This window comes from Pseudoliparis swirei, chromosome 22, assembly GCF_029220125.1.
Source record: "Pseudoliparis swirei isolate HS2019 ecotype Mariana Trench chromosome 22, NWPU_hadal_v1, whole genome shotgun sequence".
Taxonomy (NCBI): domain Eukaryota; kingdom Metazoa; phylum Chordata; class Actinopteri; order Perciformes; family Liparidae; genus Pseudoliparis; species Pseudoliparis swirei.
In genome coordinates this window covers 14,312,879-14,328,577 of record NC_079409.1, presented here as the reverse complement: position 1 = coordinate 14,328,577, position 15,699 = coordinate 14,312,879, and the positions used below count along the sequence as shown (strand labels likewise).

The 15,699-nt window shown below is 40.9% G+C and overlaps 2 protein-coding genes and 1 long non-coding RNA gene across 7 annotated transcripts; 2 read left to right on the top strand and 1 right to left on the bottom strand.

The window, feature by feature from the left end:
• Positions 1–67: 67 nt before the first annotated feature.
• On the bottom strand, positions 68–1,138 carry LOC130213375 (uncharacterized). Its single transcript, XR_008835462.1, has 2 exons — positions 1,018–1,138; positions 68–705 (listed from the first exon to the last, which is right to left on the bottom strand). It is a non-coding gene; the product is annotated as an uncharacterized LOC130213375 (long non-coding RNA).
• Positions 1,139–1,420: 282 nt separating this feature from the next.
• Positions 1,421–5,455, top strand: LOC130212798 (coiled-coil domain-containing protein 106-like). Of its 2 annotated transcripts, none has more exons than XM_056444010.1 (8): positions 1,421–1,644; positions 2,120–2,189; positions 2,276–2,374; positions 2,480–2,701; positions 2,827–2,883; positions 3,037–3,318; positions 3,418–3,585; positions 3,695–5,455. In XM_056444010.1, exons 2-8 carry the CDS (start codon positions 2,120–2,122, stop codon positions 4,009–4,011), a joined length of 1,215 nt encoding a protein of 404 aa, XP_056299985.1. In that variant the 5' UTR covers positions 1,421–1,644; the 3' UTR covers positions 4,012–5,455. The 2 variants fall into 2 exon arrangements, with proteins under 2 accessions (XP_056299985.1, XP_056299986.1); XM_056444011.1 differs by lacking the exon at positions 1,421–1,644 and adding an exon at positions 1,662–1,948.
• A 976-nt stretch (positions 5,456–6,431) lies between these two features.
• On the top strand, positions 6,432–14,790 carry u2af2a (U2 small nuclear RNA auxiliary factor 2a). Of its 4 annotated transcripts, none has more exons than XM_056444023.1 (13): positions 6,432–7,007; positions 8,234–8,378; positions 8,960–9,004; positions 9,566–9,604; positions 9,913–10,019; positions 10,130–10,281; positions 10,415–10,531; positions 10,614–10,752; positions 10,891–10,970; positions 11,387–11,509; positions 11,607–11,693; positions 12,392–12,640; positions 12,735–14,790. In XM_056444023.1, the coding sequence occupies exons 1-13, from the start codon at positions 6,959–6,961 to the stop codon at positions 12,867–12,869; spliced, it is 1,467 nt and encodes a 488-aa protein (XP_056299998.1). In that variant the 5' UTR covers positions 6,432–6,958; the 3' UTR covers positions 12,870–14,790. The 4 variants fall into 4 exon arrangements, with proteins under 4 accessions (XP_056299998.1, XP_056299997.1, XP_056299996.1 ...); XM_056444022.1 differs by having other exon boundaries at positions 10,614–10,770; XM_056444021.1 differs by having other exon boundaries at positions 8,207–8,378.
• Positions 14,791–15,699: the final 909 nt, after the last annotated feature.

Genomic DNA, 15,699 nt, shown 5'->3' with positions numbered 1-15,699 from the left:
TTGCTTTCAACTGGTGCTACAAATTAAAAGTTAGGTCAGCAGATGAATGAACAAAAAAACAATTTAAAACAGCAGATTTATCTTTTTAATCTTCATATATTAAAATGTAGCCTATTACATTACAACCCTGAGTGTAGTACACATAACACTACTTAAGCAGAGTGGATACAAATTATCCCAGTTTTCCATATGTAGACAAAGAATTTAATTGGTATTTCTTCATGGGACCGAGGTATTTGTTAAGACAACGACAAGCAACAGCAACAGTCCTTTTGCCTCAGGCAGTTTGGCCTGCGCCCTGGTTGAAACAGGTCTTTGTGTAATAGTCCAACAGTCAGTCGGTTAGTTGCATCTTTGCGCCACGCTTCCTATGTCGGGCTACTATGAGTCCTGGGGACTCGTATTCTGCGGCTGAGGGAGCGGGCAAGGCGGTCCATAGCTCCATCGACAGATCTCCCAAAGGCCTTTTTGGAGGTCAGACCCTCAATGTTGCCGCTGTACCACATGACCCAGCCTGCCAGGGACATTACTACCAGCAGAGCTCCTGAGTACACCAGCAGATCCCCAAAGTCTCTGCCTTTAATCTCCAATGGAGCGAAGACTCCCAGTAGCAGAGATATCACTCCCAACAGGTCCATGAGCACAGCAAACACCAGGGCCAGCTTGCAGTGGGACAAGCCGTCATATTTGGGCGCCATGGCTGCACTGAAACAGACAAAGGAGGATCTCCTGAGAACATGTGACCTTGTCTTCAGGACATGTCAGTTCCATAAAAATAAAGACTATCACAGATATATATTATGAACTAATTAACAGTATTACCACTTACCAATTGATACAAGTGATAAAGTATATATACAATTCTGGCTTCTGCTCTCACACGTTTTACACTGGCCCGAGAGTTACACATGTCAAAACAGGTGCCACACCTGTCCTGTTCGTTTCAAGACCTATAGTATGCAGACACAACACACACTAGCAAAATCATCATTTGTGAACAATGAATCTCAAACTTACCGGCGTGTCACCAGTTTGGTCGTATATCAAATTCAACGGCGAATCCGATGGAAATCATACGTTTTGTATGTTTCCGGATCGACTCTCAAAAGCCACCAGACCACACCGCAACCTGACACCTGGGCACGTGACCTGACACCTGCTCTACCTGTCCGACGTCTCCTGCCCTGCCTGCAGTGTGTCGACGCGGAGTCTCGTCGCTGTTAGCGCACATGTTGTCCTTTTGTCAACTGAGTTGAGGACTCATCATTTTTTATAATCAATTTATCGAGTAGTATCTCAGCAAATCACTCAGGAGAATTGTAGGCTACTTTACTGCACGCACACATATATTTTTTCAGAATGAATTATTTATACACCTATATAAAAAGACTACGCTTTAATAATTACTGAAATGAGTTATATTGCACATTACTAGCAACGATCCTGCAGGAGCTTTTGTTCTATTACAACCGTTTACTAAAGACGGTCATTACATCCGGAAATGACGCAGGAGAGCGTTAAAAAACCCAGCGATAATTGTTATTGTTAGCTTGTTAGCTAGCAGACGAACTGGTGAATGGAGATATGACAGAGTAATAACGTCTTATTACATGTGCACGATTAAGTTATTACAAACGTAACGTGGTATGTACCAATTTCTGCACAATATACTGGTGGCATGAGAGTTGCAGTGATGTCTGAATGACGCAATACAACACGAAGGTGGACTTAAAGGATGGAATCGTAATTTTATATTCGCAGCTAAATTATAGCTAACGTGAAGCCGCGCTAACGCAGTGCGGAGCTGAGAGTGATGCGGACTCCTCACAGGGAGCACATTACCTGTCCGACACACACTTGTGTGTGGACATCGTGTCACACATGCATGACCAGAAAGGTGATCAGGGACATCAGCTGAGGTCTGCTGGGTGCCTGGGCTTGTTGAAAGGTGAACTGTAACGTCACCTTTTTTATTTTTTTAGAAAAATCTATATTTATGTAACAGACGTGAAGTTATTTTGTACGATGCATGAGTGAGAAATATTCCAGTGAGTTATTGTGCATTTCTTCCAAAGCAGTAACTAATTAAGTTTTGTTTTTTTCGTGGTTGGTTTATAAGATGGAGGATGGAAATAGGACTGATGCTGCTTCCACATCCAAGAGCCACGCAGCCTCACTCCACCTGCAAAGTAAGGGGTTTACACCTGCAAATGCAGATGATTTTCAACCTGTAGGTCAGGCTTTTAATGAACACTGCGTATTTCCTCCTCTACAGCTCCCAAAAATGAGGACGCCTATGAAATTTCCATCCCTTATGAAGAGAGCAACTTTGAGCAGCAAGGATTTTTCAATCAGAGTGATCAGAATTTTGAAGGTGAATGTTTGAACCAATATTCACTTGTACCTGTACAATCATTATATTCTTCACACAAAGTTTCCTTGTGCACATTGATGATTTCCCAAACTCTGTCCTGCTCAGAGTCGCCTCCATCTGCTGCCCCGTCTCAAGTAAACAACTCATACATGGTGATCACCAACCTGCGAACCCAGCTGCAGATCTCTATGGAGAAAAACTCTTGGCTGCAGAAAAGAATTGAGGACCTGGAAGAGGAGAGGGACTTCCTCCGTTGCCAGCTGGACCGCTTCATCTTTTCCACAAAGAGCCATGGACAGGAGCAGAGCCAGAACCAGTACAGTAACGGTGAGGACAGGGGACAGGTGTGAGATAGTAACCTGTCCACTAAGAATTTGAGAATAGGTTGATTAGAAACAAAAGTCTCTCGAGATGGAAAACATTGTTTTATGTCTTTGTATTCGTCTCTGTAGGTTATGAATCCAGACGATTCAACTGGAGGGTAAGAAGAGAGGAAGATCGTCCCGTTGGTAAAAACAAAGATTTATGCACTTAACTGCTCAAATACAAACAGTTAAATATAGTTGTGATTAAATGTAGCATGCTCATGGTTTACTGTATTACACATCTATTCCATTTAGAATTACAGATTCTCAACTGTTACACCTTTCTCCTCTTCATAGACCAGCAGAAGTCAGAGTCTCAGCATTTCCCCTCGCGTCAGTTTATCCAACGAAGGCCTGGCCCCCCAACAATGGTGCCTTCCAAAAACCATGTGTCCAATCCACTAACCAATCAGCTTGCCTCTATAAATGCTTTGTTCAACTCGACACAATCCCAGGCCCTCTTGCAAGGCCATAGTCATAACACTCCCAATACCACAGCCAGCGGCAGCGGCGGCAACAGCAATAGTGCTGCAAGGTCATCCATGAATGACATGACTGGGCATGGCAACATTGGTCCAGGTAATATAAACCACACAAACCTTAATTGATCTAAGTCTTGGGAGAGAAAATGTTTTCTTTGCCTTGTATCTTTAAATGTATTTTCAATGTTCTCATCAGATTCACTTTCACTCCTGGGAGAATCTGATGACTACTTGGAGCAGGAAGGTTACCTCGAGGAAGAGGAACTGATATCAGGGGAAGATTTACTGCAAGACACCATTAACAGCAACAGACACCAATTGAAGAGAAGGCGGGTCTTCCGAGCTCCTAGAGAGCGGCAACGAGGTAAGGGAAGGAGACAAATCCTGCAACAACACTCATTAGTTTCATTAGTTGACCATGGACTGCCACATACCTGCTGTGGCTAACGCTCTTCTCCATTCTTGATCTTCAGTGAAAGATGCTGCTGGAGTGCTGTTTCGCTACAAGAAGATCCTGCTCACATACCAACGTCTGAAAAATATGTCGAAAGCCTTCCAAATTCACGGCGTGGACCGCAACACGGTGGCTTCCACCACACCCATTGCCGAGCTGCTACTAGTTGCCCCGGAGAAAGTGGCCGACGTGGGCGAGTTTGACCCATCCAAGGAGAAGCTGCTGGACTATGCCCGGCGCTGCTACTCAGCCCTGGATGAGGAGACACTTAACAGGGTGCAGGCCCTGAAGAAGAATAACCTGCTCCTGCCCATCTCCTACAGGTTTAGACACTGAGGAGAGAAAGACAGAAGAAGGGGATTTCTCTCTGGAAAATAGGTGGACTGGTGGTCAAGTTTGGAGAGAAGAGGCAGCAGCACATCGAGCACAGAGAGCATGTCGAGAGGCATGAGGAGTTCATCTCCTTGTCCTGGATATGGCCATGTGGACTGGCTGAGATCCTTTGCTTTTCAAACAAATACACATTTCACATCTCACTTTTATTAACACTTTGATATCAGTTTCTTTGACAAGTACTCTCCGTTGTTCCAGTAATATTAAGGAAACAGGAGTGTGCTAGATTCAAAAGAGAAAAAACATGGTTCTCATTTCTTAAAGAGCAAACATGCCACGTCTCTGATTTAGAATATGTCTTATCTTTCGGGATTAATTTCCTTCGGTACTTAAATAAGTGAAACCAACTTAACTCATTTATGTTTTTGCCTCAGAGTTTGTAGAGACATACATATCTTTCTTTGGCTCGTAGTTCACGATTGTTTGTCTGTGATTTTAGTTCCCGACCGTCCAAATGATTTATATACATAGCAATTATGTATCACATCATTTGTGTGTACAATCCTAAAAATACGAGAGGTTTCACTCACAATTAGTTATGTATAAATTATGCTGTACTCCATATGTTTTGTAGAATTATACTGTAATGTTAAGAGATCATCATTTCCTTTTGTTTACATTTCTCTGTGTTTTTGTTGCATTATTTTGTACATTGTCATTATATCTTTAACCATTTTCACTTGCCTTAATCACATTTTTGGGATTTCCTTGCGCTAGACATGGAACCGTTTTGGGCTACTTTCACTACCTTAGAGTCATTTTCATTATGTTTTGCTTTCCAGTTCTTTGGATTCAAAGAAGAGGAGAAGGAAGCAAATCACTGTTGGTTAAAATAACAAATATGTTTGTGATATTGTATGTGTTGGACTCATTGTATTAATAACTGTTGGTCCTGGGCTCGGTTTTAACAACAATACTGCCGCATTACTCTGATGTTCCACTGAGGGTTGTAACAACCTTTTTTTATATAATCTGTACGAAAATACAGTAAGTGTCTTTTAGTGCTTCTGGTATTGAGACTCTTGCTATAATGCTTTTGTGACAAAAAAATCCTTTTGTAAGAATTAACTAGCTATTTGTAACGTTGTGTAACTTCTGGTTCTGTGAGAAACACTGTCGGCATTAATCACACAAACAATTGTCCAATGAGAGTTACAGAATCGGCAAAAGCAACTATCTCACCAATAATCCGTGACAAGAGCCCCTTGATGGTCTGTAGTTTGTAAAAGTGTTGTCAAAATTCATAATGTTCAAAGCAGCAGACATGTTAATCATATTGTACAATAATGCATGGTGTTTATATCAGTGCAGTGACATTATGATATCTCATTAAAGCTCTTGGCTTAGAAATTCCTTTTTTTAAGTAAACAGATACTTAATAACTTCATTTTGACTATTTGATTGTTTGTAAGGCTAAAAAGCAAGAAGTGCAACTTCCAAGCAGGCTTTGCAAAATCATACCAGGGTACAGTGTTTTAAAAAATGACAATGTATTTCTCATATTCTTATCTATTTATATTTATGTATGTTGACTGAAATGTGTATCTCACTGAAGCAATGCCTATCATTCAACATGTATATTAAGTCACGCATTTCATTAAGGCATTTGATTCCTTCCAAAAATGTAGATTTATTAATTTGTAAATCCAACATCACCACACACTGAAAAAGGCTTATGATTGGGGAGTAATATTCTACCAGTTTGGGTGTTTTAGACGGTCTACTGGGAGGTGCACCAGATGGAGCCTCTCCTTTAGCCACTGGCATCAATCACATATAATCCCACACATTACATATACATACGATGTGCAAAAAGGATTTTACTTCTATTTCAAGCATAAAAAACAGGGCAACTACTTTATGCAGGAAATATTCTTTCATCTAAAAGGAAACGTTTCCCTTGATCACTTGGTTTGTTATCTCCAATTTACTCCATTAAACAATGTAGTCATATTATATACATATTTTCATTTTGGCATTAAGACTTTGTGAATATCTTTAGTCAATTTGATTAATCTGGCTTGTGGTAACATGTTTTATATATAAATAAATAAACGCAAACACACATAGCGACTTAAAAATAGAAACACATTTGTTCTGGACCCCTCATCCTAAATTGACCGTCTTCACTTTGCCGAGACACTAGTGACCTTTCCAATAAAACAACATAGCTTTAGCAGACAACACTGAGACTTTACGTAGCCATTTAAGAATTGGGAATAATGAAGGGGATCACGTTGAAACTTCGCTTATTCTCCGAATGTATCCAAGCAGGATATAATTCGCTTCAACGTCTTAACCTTACCGGAAACCTGTCATTCATCAACTTCCGGTGTCACGGTACCTGGGAGACGGAGCAAAAAAGCGGGCATACCGAAATCGTTTTGTTTTCGAAAGCCTCTTGCATTTAAAGGCGTGTACATTTGACTCTTATAGTCAATTAACTGCGCATTGTCTACGGGTGGCCGCCTGGGATTTGTTTTTGGCTCAGAAAAGAGTGTAATTAATTCGACTTTCGCACTAGCTCGCGCGCTAACGGGCGCTCGGTCTCGCACCAAGGTCTGGAGGCCGCGCGCTCCTGGACTTTGCTACAAGCTAGCTGGCTAACATTAGCGAGCACGTTTTCTTTCTCAACGATTCTGTCTGTTACGCTGTAAATACAAAACACACTGCGGATGTGTGTGCTGGCTAACGTGTTTTGGATACTTAAGTCGATAATTAGGCTGCGAGTTTAAGCGAATTTATTTGAGCCAACGTTGCATCGACGAGGCTCTTGTTTTACTGTGTTGTGCACTTTGTCGCTAGCTGTAGCTACCGTAAGCTATCTCCAGCTAGCCGCCGCCGACTGAACAACGCAGACGCTGAACGCGTAGCAGCCATCGACTCGAAAATGTCGGACTTCGACGAATTCGAAAGACAGCTCACTGAAAACAAACAAGGTAATTTAACCAGTTTCGTAATCATTTTAATCGATAGTTTTAACGATTGATTGTAATCGCAGCCATCGCTTTCGCAAGCCTGGGTACGTCTAATTACTGGATCGTGGTCAGAACTAGCGTTTGAGACATTGTATATGGGATGCAGTGTTACTGATGCTCGTTAGACTATACTTTCGGACCCGATATCAATAATTTCGATGAATGAAAAGCATCTAGTATTTGTAAATCGGCAGCTGGCCTAGTTACAAGGCAACGTGCATTGTTTCTTTGGTTCAGGGCCAGGCTATATCATGGCGGTCACCCTGCCTGTGCCAGCTGACTGACTGGAAGCTAGCATTCATTAGTTGCAGCTGTTCCGTCCAGTGAACATTTCCAGGGTTATTTAACGTCACCCTTTTTGCTTTCAGCTTTCTCAGCCTGTTGGTAACGTCACCAACAATAGCCACTGCCCTTATCCCACAATAAGCTCTCTTAAACCCAGATTTACATTAGCACTCAATGCACTGCTGCTTGTTGGAACACAACGTCTGAGTTGGTCAAGTTACACATTGTGATCCTTGGAAATCAGTTCAAGCTACATATTTGTTTAGGTCTCTATTTTCAACAGTGCATTTGAACTACATCTTCCGTCGGAGACTGAAAACACACCTTTTCCGACTATATCTGGATTAAAACACAGATTAGCACTTCAGTGGCACTTAGATAGCACTTACTTATGGTACTTTTGTAATTCGACTATGTTGAGAAATGTTACTTCCTGTATTCTTGTTGTTCTTAGTTTGTACTCTAGGTTGAAATGCACTTATTGTAAGTCGCTTTGGATAAAAGCGTCTGCTAAATGACATGTAATGTAATGTAACTATTCAGCATATATCTGTCATGTAATTTTTAATGCATAGCTTTTAGGATTTTTTAAATTATGTGTTGTAAAGCGTCTTTGAGAATTATGAAAAGCGCTATAGAAATGTTATGTATTATTATTATTATGAACATGATATTATTATGAAATGGCTATCATAGCATTTACACACCTTTTGTATGACCATATGAAAGAGTTATTTATGTGGCTCATTGCATTTCTAATTTCCATCTAAGTACAGGCATTACAACAGTCTTTGACATGTATACTATGGTGGTTATGAGTATGAATTTTTGTGTTTTCAATGCTCTACTGCCTAGATGTGCATTACATTTTATAGGCGTAAATAAGCGCTATGTTCCTGCAGCTGAAAGGGACAAAGAAAACCGTCACCACCGTCGGTCCTCCTCCCGCAGCCGTAGCAGAGAGAGAAAAAGGAGGAGCAGAGACAGGGACAGACGCAGCAAGGACCGTCGTGGTGACAGTAAGGATGAACGCAGACACAGACGCACGTGAGTACCGTTTAAGAAAACTACAGCAGGACCAAAAAGTGTGAGCACTTATGTCTCATCATATATTCTACTCTACTGCCCTTGCAGTTTGTGTAATTACCACTAGGTAATCTGACTTTAGATGGTAATCTGACTATCTCCACTCAGAATTGACTGCCCTTTAGTTTATGTAATATATTATTCACCAAGTGTTAGACTTTCATGCAGTCTATTTTGGATGATTTTATTTAGATGTTCTCTGCTGTTAAGTCCTTCGTCACAGGTGCTAATGACATTGTAGTAATTGTGCATCAAGCTTATGGGATAAACATTTAAATACCCAAAGCACCCTGCTTCAATGTATTTTCTTTTAATGATCATTTAACATAGAATAAACATCAAGACTAAGTCAATTCGTTTTATTTAGAATTTCAGATCTATCCTGGAATCATAAATTGTACATGTTGGTATTAAGTGAGAACAGTTACTTGTTGTTATATGCATATTCACATTACATCATATGTCTTCGGTGCATGCAGCCATGCACTACCTGTTTGATTGTCTCATGGTGAACCAAAGTTGCATTGTTTTCATCTGTTTAGGCTTGCGGTTGAGAGCAAGTCCCTCCCAGAACCCCCAAACCTGGGGTAAACATCTACCAATGTGACAATCCTGTCTGTTTTCATGGAAACATACACTCTTTTGAACACATAACACCATGTCTTTTAGGAGATGATTACAAGTTTAGAGTATTGTGTATGCGTTGCTTATCCTGAGTGATTGCTTGAATGTATTCTTTTTAACATGTCCTCTTGTAAAGCTTGTTCTTCTTGATGGCTGTGGCCTCTAGCCTGACTGTTGTTTCTGGTCTCTTTGCTAATCGTAAACAAGTTTCTGGTGTTCGCTTGGTGTTGGCAGAAAGATGTAGCATTTGACCCCTTGCCCTCCTTTTCAACTGCTCTATATCTTTGAGGATATAACTTCTGCTTTCATTGCCCCATTGGTTGTTTCCTGTGAGGCTTAATGAATGCACCAGTTTATCATTTGAACTTCACAGATTTTGTTTTTTAGAATCTCATAGATTGCTTAAGGCTTGTGATTAATTTGGGGAGGGCATAAAAATACACATTCTAATTTTGTTCACTTGTAATGTTGAATGTCGTGATTGATTTTCAGAGCAATGTGAAACTCTTCCTCTGTCATTTCAGCTCACCAGCAGCCCCTTTCCCCCAGGAAACTGCTCCAAGGTAACAAAGCAAACTAACACAAAGACTCTCTGGGCATTATTGTGAAAACTGCAATTTAATGACCCGATTCTATGTAGCGTTAACTTTTTATGTAGATAGCTGTCTGGATTGGGGTTTCTGTCCCCTTTCTCACAAAGTGTACATGGTTTTGATTGATGCAACCCACCACAAGGTACAATATGTTTCTGTATGTTTTTAAGGATTTGACTGAAAATCAAATCTAGTATTTTACTGCACCACTAATTATGGTTATCTTTTACATGTGGATTATTTTCAAGTTAATTCATCTTCTGTTCGTCCCTGCACAGTCGCTCACCACACCGTGAGAAGAAGAAGAACAAGGTGAAGAAGTACTGGGATGTCCCTCCACCTGGGTTTGAACACATCACTCCCATGCAGTACAAAGCCATGCAAGGTAACCATCCCAGTTTCCATTTGTATCAGTAATAAGCACATCAAGCTAATGTATGGTTTGAATTAAAAATACATTTAGATTTTTGACTACTTCCTGTCTTTGCTCTATAGCTGCAGGACAGATCCCAGCCACAGCCCTGCTGCCGACCATGACTCCAGATGGCTTGGCTGTTACTCCCAGCCCCGTACCTGTAGTGGGCAGCCAGATGACCCGGCAGGCCCGCCGGCTCTACGTTGGCAACATACCCTTTGGTATCACAGAGGTGAGGAACGGAACAGCATTTGCTTGTCAACTTAAAAAATGTCTGAATGTGGCTGTGCCATCCTTGGGTTTTTACTATTTACAAAACAATCTTTAAATACTCTGTTCCATAACCTCCCACCCTTTCTGTGCAGGAGTCAATGATGGACTTCTTCAATGCCCAGATGCGTTTGGGTGGTCTTACTCAGGCCCCTGGAAACCCTGTCCTTGCAGTACAAATAAACCAGGATAAGAATTTTGCCTTTCTTGAGGTGATGTAACAGTCCATTTTTTACATGTAATTTGGGTCGGTCTTAATGTATAATTTATTAACCTGTAAATCTGTTTGTGTAGTTCCGTTCAGTGGACGAAACAACACAGGCAATGGCCTTTGATGGTATAATCTTTCAAGGCCAGAGTCTCAAGATTCGTCGTCCCCATGATTACCAGCCCTTGCCGGGCATGAGCGAGAACCCCAGTGTCTATGTGCCTGGTACACAGCCAATTAATGGTTTTTAACCCTAAGTACTTGTGGCATAATTCATGAGTAAGCTTTAATACATGAGGCACAGGGGCGTGCTCTCGGTGGGTGTCTTGTATGCTTCTTACTATTGTCTTCATGTTCCTGCAGGTGTAGTGTCTACTGTGGTGCCTGACTCGGCTCACAAGCTCTTCATTGGGGGCTTGCCCAACTACCTGAATGACGACCAGGTCGGTATTTCTCCATGAAACCAAACTGGGCGACAGCTAATGTACCAAACTTGAACTGCACAACACATTAATGTTCTATTCCAAAATGGTTAACTACCCTAACAATGGCACATGGCATTAGTAGATTGGGCTTGAAGGAAAGGCCATCAGATGATACTTTTGAGTCCCGCATCACTTAAGGGCCTCATATTACCTCGTGTACAGCATCCTATTTTTTTTATCTTCAAACAAATTTTGCAACTGGTGCAAATATAACATAAAATAAAAAGACGGATAAATGATAACATTATATTATTATATTATATGCCTTGATTCTTGCAGTGATTATAGCCCCGTCAAAAATGGCAATACTAAGCTTTGAGCTGTTTGTTTACATTTGTGCATTTTCTAAGCATTACTCTTGTCTTGTGTCTCAGGTGAAGGAACTCTTGACGTCATTTGGGCCTCTGAAGGCTTTCAACTTGGTAAAGGACAGTGCTACTGGCTTATCTAAAGGATATGCCTTTTGTGAATATGTGGATGTCAACCTGAATGACCAGGTAGGCAATGAGAGAGAACAAGTTATCCAGATAACACTAAATTTCCACATTTGCTTTGGTTTTTGAAAGTATAATTTAAATCTTGAATGTTTTGCAGGCTATTGCAGGGCTGAATGGCATGCAGCTGGGAGACAAGAAGCTCCTGGTGCAGAGAGCCAGTGTGGGATCCAAGAACGCCACTCTGGTGAGTGTCCAAAGGCTGGACCGACGACAGCAGGGGGGTGGGAAGCTGGACGGTCTTTGAGAGTAGACGGTTAACTCATCGGACAACCAACGGCTATAAACATAGCCATGTGATTCGCTGATAGTCGGACAGCTAATTAATACGGTTGCCCACATTTTCAATGCTTTTGGTTCAAAATGTATAAATATTCCAATTATTTAGTCTTACACCTGCTTTTTAGAAAATATAATCGTAGGCGACATTGAGGATTCATACATTTCACTGATTTACCCACCAGAACTCAAAACATAAATGCTGTTGCTCTACTGAGATCAGGCGCAGCATGACAACTTATCAAGGTGTAAATAAATGTCCATTCTATAACCTATTAAACTAGAACGTGGACCTCTGCCAAGGCTGTTGACCATAAGTGAAAAGATGTCCAGTTTTGATCAACGCACCCTTCTCTTGAATGATGGACCGTTCTGGTTTATCAACACATGGTGTAACGTACCCTGGTATAGCTTAATATGGAGGGGAAAAAGTGTTACATTTAACTAGGGTACGGTCAGAAAGTTATTGATGTCTGATATAATTTCCCTGTTCAGTAATCCAGAATGACATTGAAGATGTCTTTCAGCTCGTCATAATCCTCGGAGCACGTTGTTCTGTAGCGAACGCCGTTGACCCTGTTCTAACCGTTCTCTCTGTCCTTGCAGACGAGTATCAATCAGACCCCCGTGACGCTGCAGGTGCCGGGTATGAACAGCTCAGTGACTCAAATGGGTGGCCTGCCCACTGAGGTGCTGTGTCTGATGAACATGGTGGCACCAGAAGAGCTGCTGGATGATGAAGAATATGAGGAGATTGTAGAGGATGTGAAGGACGAGTGCAGCAAGTACGGCCAAGTCAAGAGCATTGAGATCCCGCGACCTGTGGACGGCCTGGAGGTGCCTGGCACTGGCAAGGTAGGAGCTGCTGTCTTTGATTCGATCATCGTCTTGCGTTGGATGTCGGAGGATAAGAATGTTTAATGTAATTGTCATTTTGTTCACTCTATAGATCTTTGTGGAGTTCATGTCCGTGTTTGACTCCCAGAAGGCGATGCAGGGTCTGACAGGAAGAAAGTTTGCCAACAGGGTGGTGGTGACCAAATACTGCGATCCAGATGCTTATCACCGTCGAGACTTCTGGTAGAGAAGGCTTGAAGAGAAGATTTGTGGGGGGGGTGGGGAGGGAGGGAACATGTATTGTCAATTTTCAAATCAGCCCCCTGATTGATTTGGCAGAGCAACGTTTCAGGTAGATCTGAGAGTATTAACCATTTGACAAATGGCTTTGGTGATATCCAATTAATCATTTCAGATCTATGTGAAATGTCCAGCAGTTGAAACAATTTTTCAGAATTGGAGAAGAGTGGGGAGTGTTTATATGGAGTCCATAACGGAGGGGGCTAGGTTTGTGTGGTAAGGTTGTAGCTGGGGAAGATTTTTTGAGTAATGTGTGTAATAATGGGTCCAGGATGGGGTCAACAATTTTTATACTTTGAGAGACAGGAATGTCATTTTGGGTGGGAGGGGGGTACCACACTTTACGGTTTGTATTTAAATGGAGGCAGCCTGTTTTAAGTACATTAGGAAGAAGTTGCAGCCGGGAACTAACTGGACTTTTCTGATGGAGAAGAGGGATTATGAAAACAGGAGTGTTTATTTGTGAGCGGGAGATGTGGGCAGAGGAAGATGAGGGCATTTTAGTTTGACCATCTAATTTAGATACACAATAGCTGTAACATCCACTTCCGTTTGGCCAGCATCATTAGAACGGTGGAGAAGTTTTCATTTTACTTTTTGATTTGAGTAATTCTGTTGCGTTCCTTCCATTTTTATCAGACTACTGCCCCCCTCAGGACGACTGTTAGAGAATATGTTGTCTCGTGGGACTCTTATCTAAATGTCAACTGTAATTGTTCCAAAACTGTGTTTAGCGTCACTGATTTGAGCTGTAATATCACTTATATTCAGGCCGCAGAATAACGAGCGGCGCAAAAGAACATGTTCAACGACAGCGTGTTGAGTTCCTTCTTCCTGTAACTTTAGTTCACTCTCGTGTGCTCAGCTTTTAACAGGTGAGGCTGTTTGCTCAGCACTTCAGTCCGGATTTAATTGGAGAAAATAATACAAAGTATGATAGGAGAGGCAAACATATTGGTCTTTAATAGAGGATTTTTATCTTCCTTACCAAAAAGCCTTAATATAAATGTCAATTCGCTAAAGAAATAAATTTGGCTTGCCCCTCGACCAATGATGTCGCTGCGTTAATAAATGTCACCATCTTGTCCTTCAGCCTTGCATCACTAGTTCTCGTCTATCCTTGTTTCCCCGCAGATTGGAGTGAGCGATGTGTTGGATCCGGTTGTTTTTGTGTGTGAAGCGTCTCGCCTCTTTAATAAGACCAAATAAACACATGACGAACACCCTTGACTCATGTTCTACCGCAAGGTGAAACCAAAACACACAACTTCTATCACTTCTGTCAACTTCCAGCATGATTTGTCTCGAAGATGGATAATATAAGATGGACGAGATAAGATAAGATGGCTCGGCCACAAAACTTAAGATGAATATTGTCATGGCTTTTTTGAGACGTTTGGGCTCTCCGGAGATTAATTCATAAATAACTGCAGACGAAGCGTCGGTATCATATACCTTACTAAATTTCAACAAACAGAATTTCCCATTTTAGTGTTTCGCTTTCCTGATTTTATTATGTTGTTTGTGAATTTGTTTTCTAAGAGTATGTACCCGGTCAGCTTTTCTCATCTCCATCTTCTGCCCTGAAATCTGAAGACCACATGTTCACACTGCAGCCGGAGACTGCTTTTTTGGGGTTGCTAAAGATGAATGCGCTGAAGAAAAGTTTGTCAGTAATAACTTATGAGATGTTACTCCTTATGTTCTGAACTCTGCTCTCTCAGTGTCTGTCATTTAATTTCTTTTCCTCTCTGAAAAAAAAGTGATTTAAAATCCTGAAAACCACATCTAGTTTATAAAAAGCAAAAATAGGTCATTCGTTTGTCCAATTTGTTTTCAAATGTTGATTAAAAACTGAATTTACATGATGTCTTTGTCCTTCATGCTTCTTCTCGTTTCGCGCTCTGTAATTCATCCAGTGAGACCAAGTCCTGTGCTCAATGATGTCCAAACGATGGAGCTATTTTACAGACACAAAAACCCCATTAGCTTAAAATATAGATCTCGACTGAATACGCTGTTGCTGCCATATTTCAAGGACTACACATTAGTTTACTTGGGAGGAAATATACAATTATTGTATAAAATCAAATTTTAATCTTTCGGGTCTACTGCAGAGGAGTCGTCAAATGATCCCACAATGGCAAATAGTGCATTTAATCAAATTAATAGCTTAGAATGCCATAAACATGTCAGAAAATCATAGAAAGTGAGCCATAACAATGTCGGAACAAAAAATTACAACATTCTACTTTTTCAGGTCATGTATTTGATAGTAATCTTCATAATTCTAGATTCAAGACCATTGGACAAAACAAGACATTATTTAACTTTTTTATCAACCGAATTCTGAATGTTCATAATGTTAATAGGGAAGACTTAATGTCTCATGGAAACTTAACAATGTTGTGTATGTAGTCTGAAGAGGTTAATAGGATTTTTTATACACATGGCCATTTTTAACGACACAGAAACCATTTTAGGAATGATACAGTATAAAACAGTTAAAAAAATAACATGGCAGCGACACCTTTCCAATTCAATTTAGCTGTTTTGTGCAAATATCCATTTACTTTTCATTTCCAAGGTTGTTTTGATTGTGTGCAACATGGTTCAACTTGAAACAAATGCAACCCGGATGACTTTGTCTGTTTTTGCTTGGTTGGACTGGTGCCAATATCTTTTACTTTAGATTTTGAATGCTAGGGTTTCACCTCCATATTTATACCGTGGTGTTACGATCTGTACTTGTAGAGTTGATCCATAGAAATATGGAT

Coding starts and splice junctions, on each gene's coding strand:
- u2af2a (XM_056444020.1), top strand. CDS start 6,959: ATGTCGGACTTCGACGAATTCGAAAGACAGCTCACTGAAAACAAACAA. Junction 8,379..8,959: donor GAACGCAGACACAGACGCAC/GTGAGTACCGTT, acceptor TCATCTGTTTAG/GCTTGCGGTTGAGAGCAAGT. Junction 12,641..12,734: donor AGGTGCCTGGCACTGGCAAG/GTAGGAGCTGCT, acceptor TTCACTCTATAG/ATCTTTGTGGAGTTCATGTC.
- LOC130212798 (XM_056444010.1), top strand. CDS start 2,120: ATGGAGGATGGAAATAGGACTGATGCTGCTTCCACATCCAAGAGCCAC. Junction 2,190..2,275: donor AGCCTCACTCCACCTGCAAA/GTAAGGGGTTTA, acceptor CCTCCTCTACAG/CTCCCAAAAATGAGGACGCC. Junction 2,884..3,036: donor AGAGGAAGATCGTCCCGTTG/GTAAAAACAAAG, acceptor TCCTCTTCATAG/ACCAGCAGAAGTCAGAGTCT.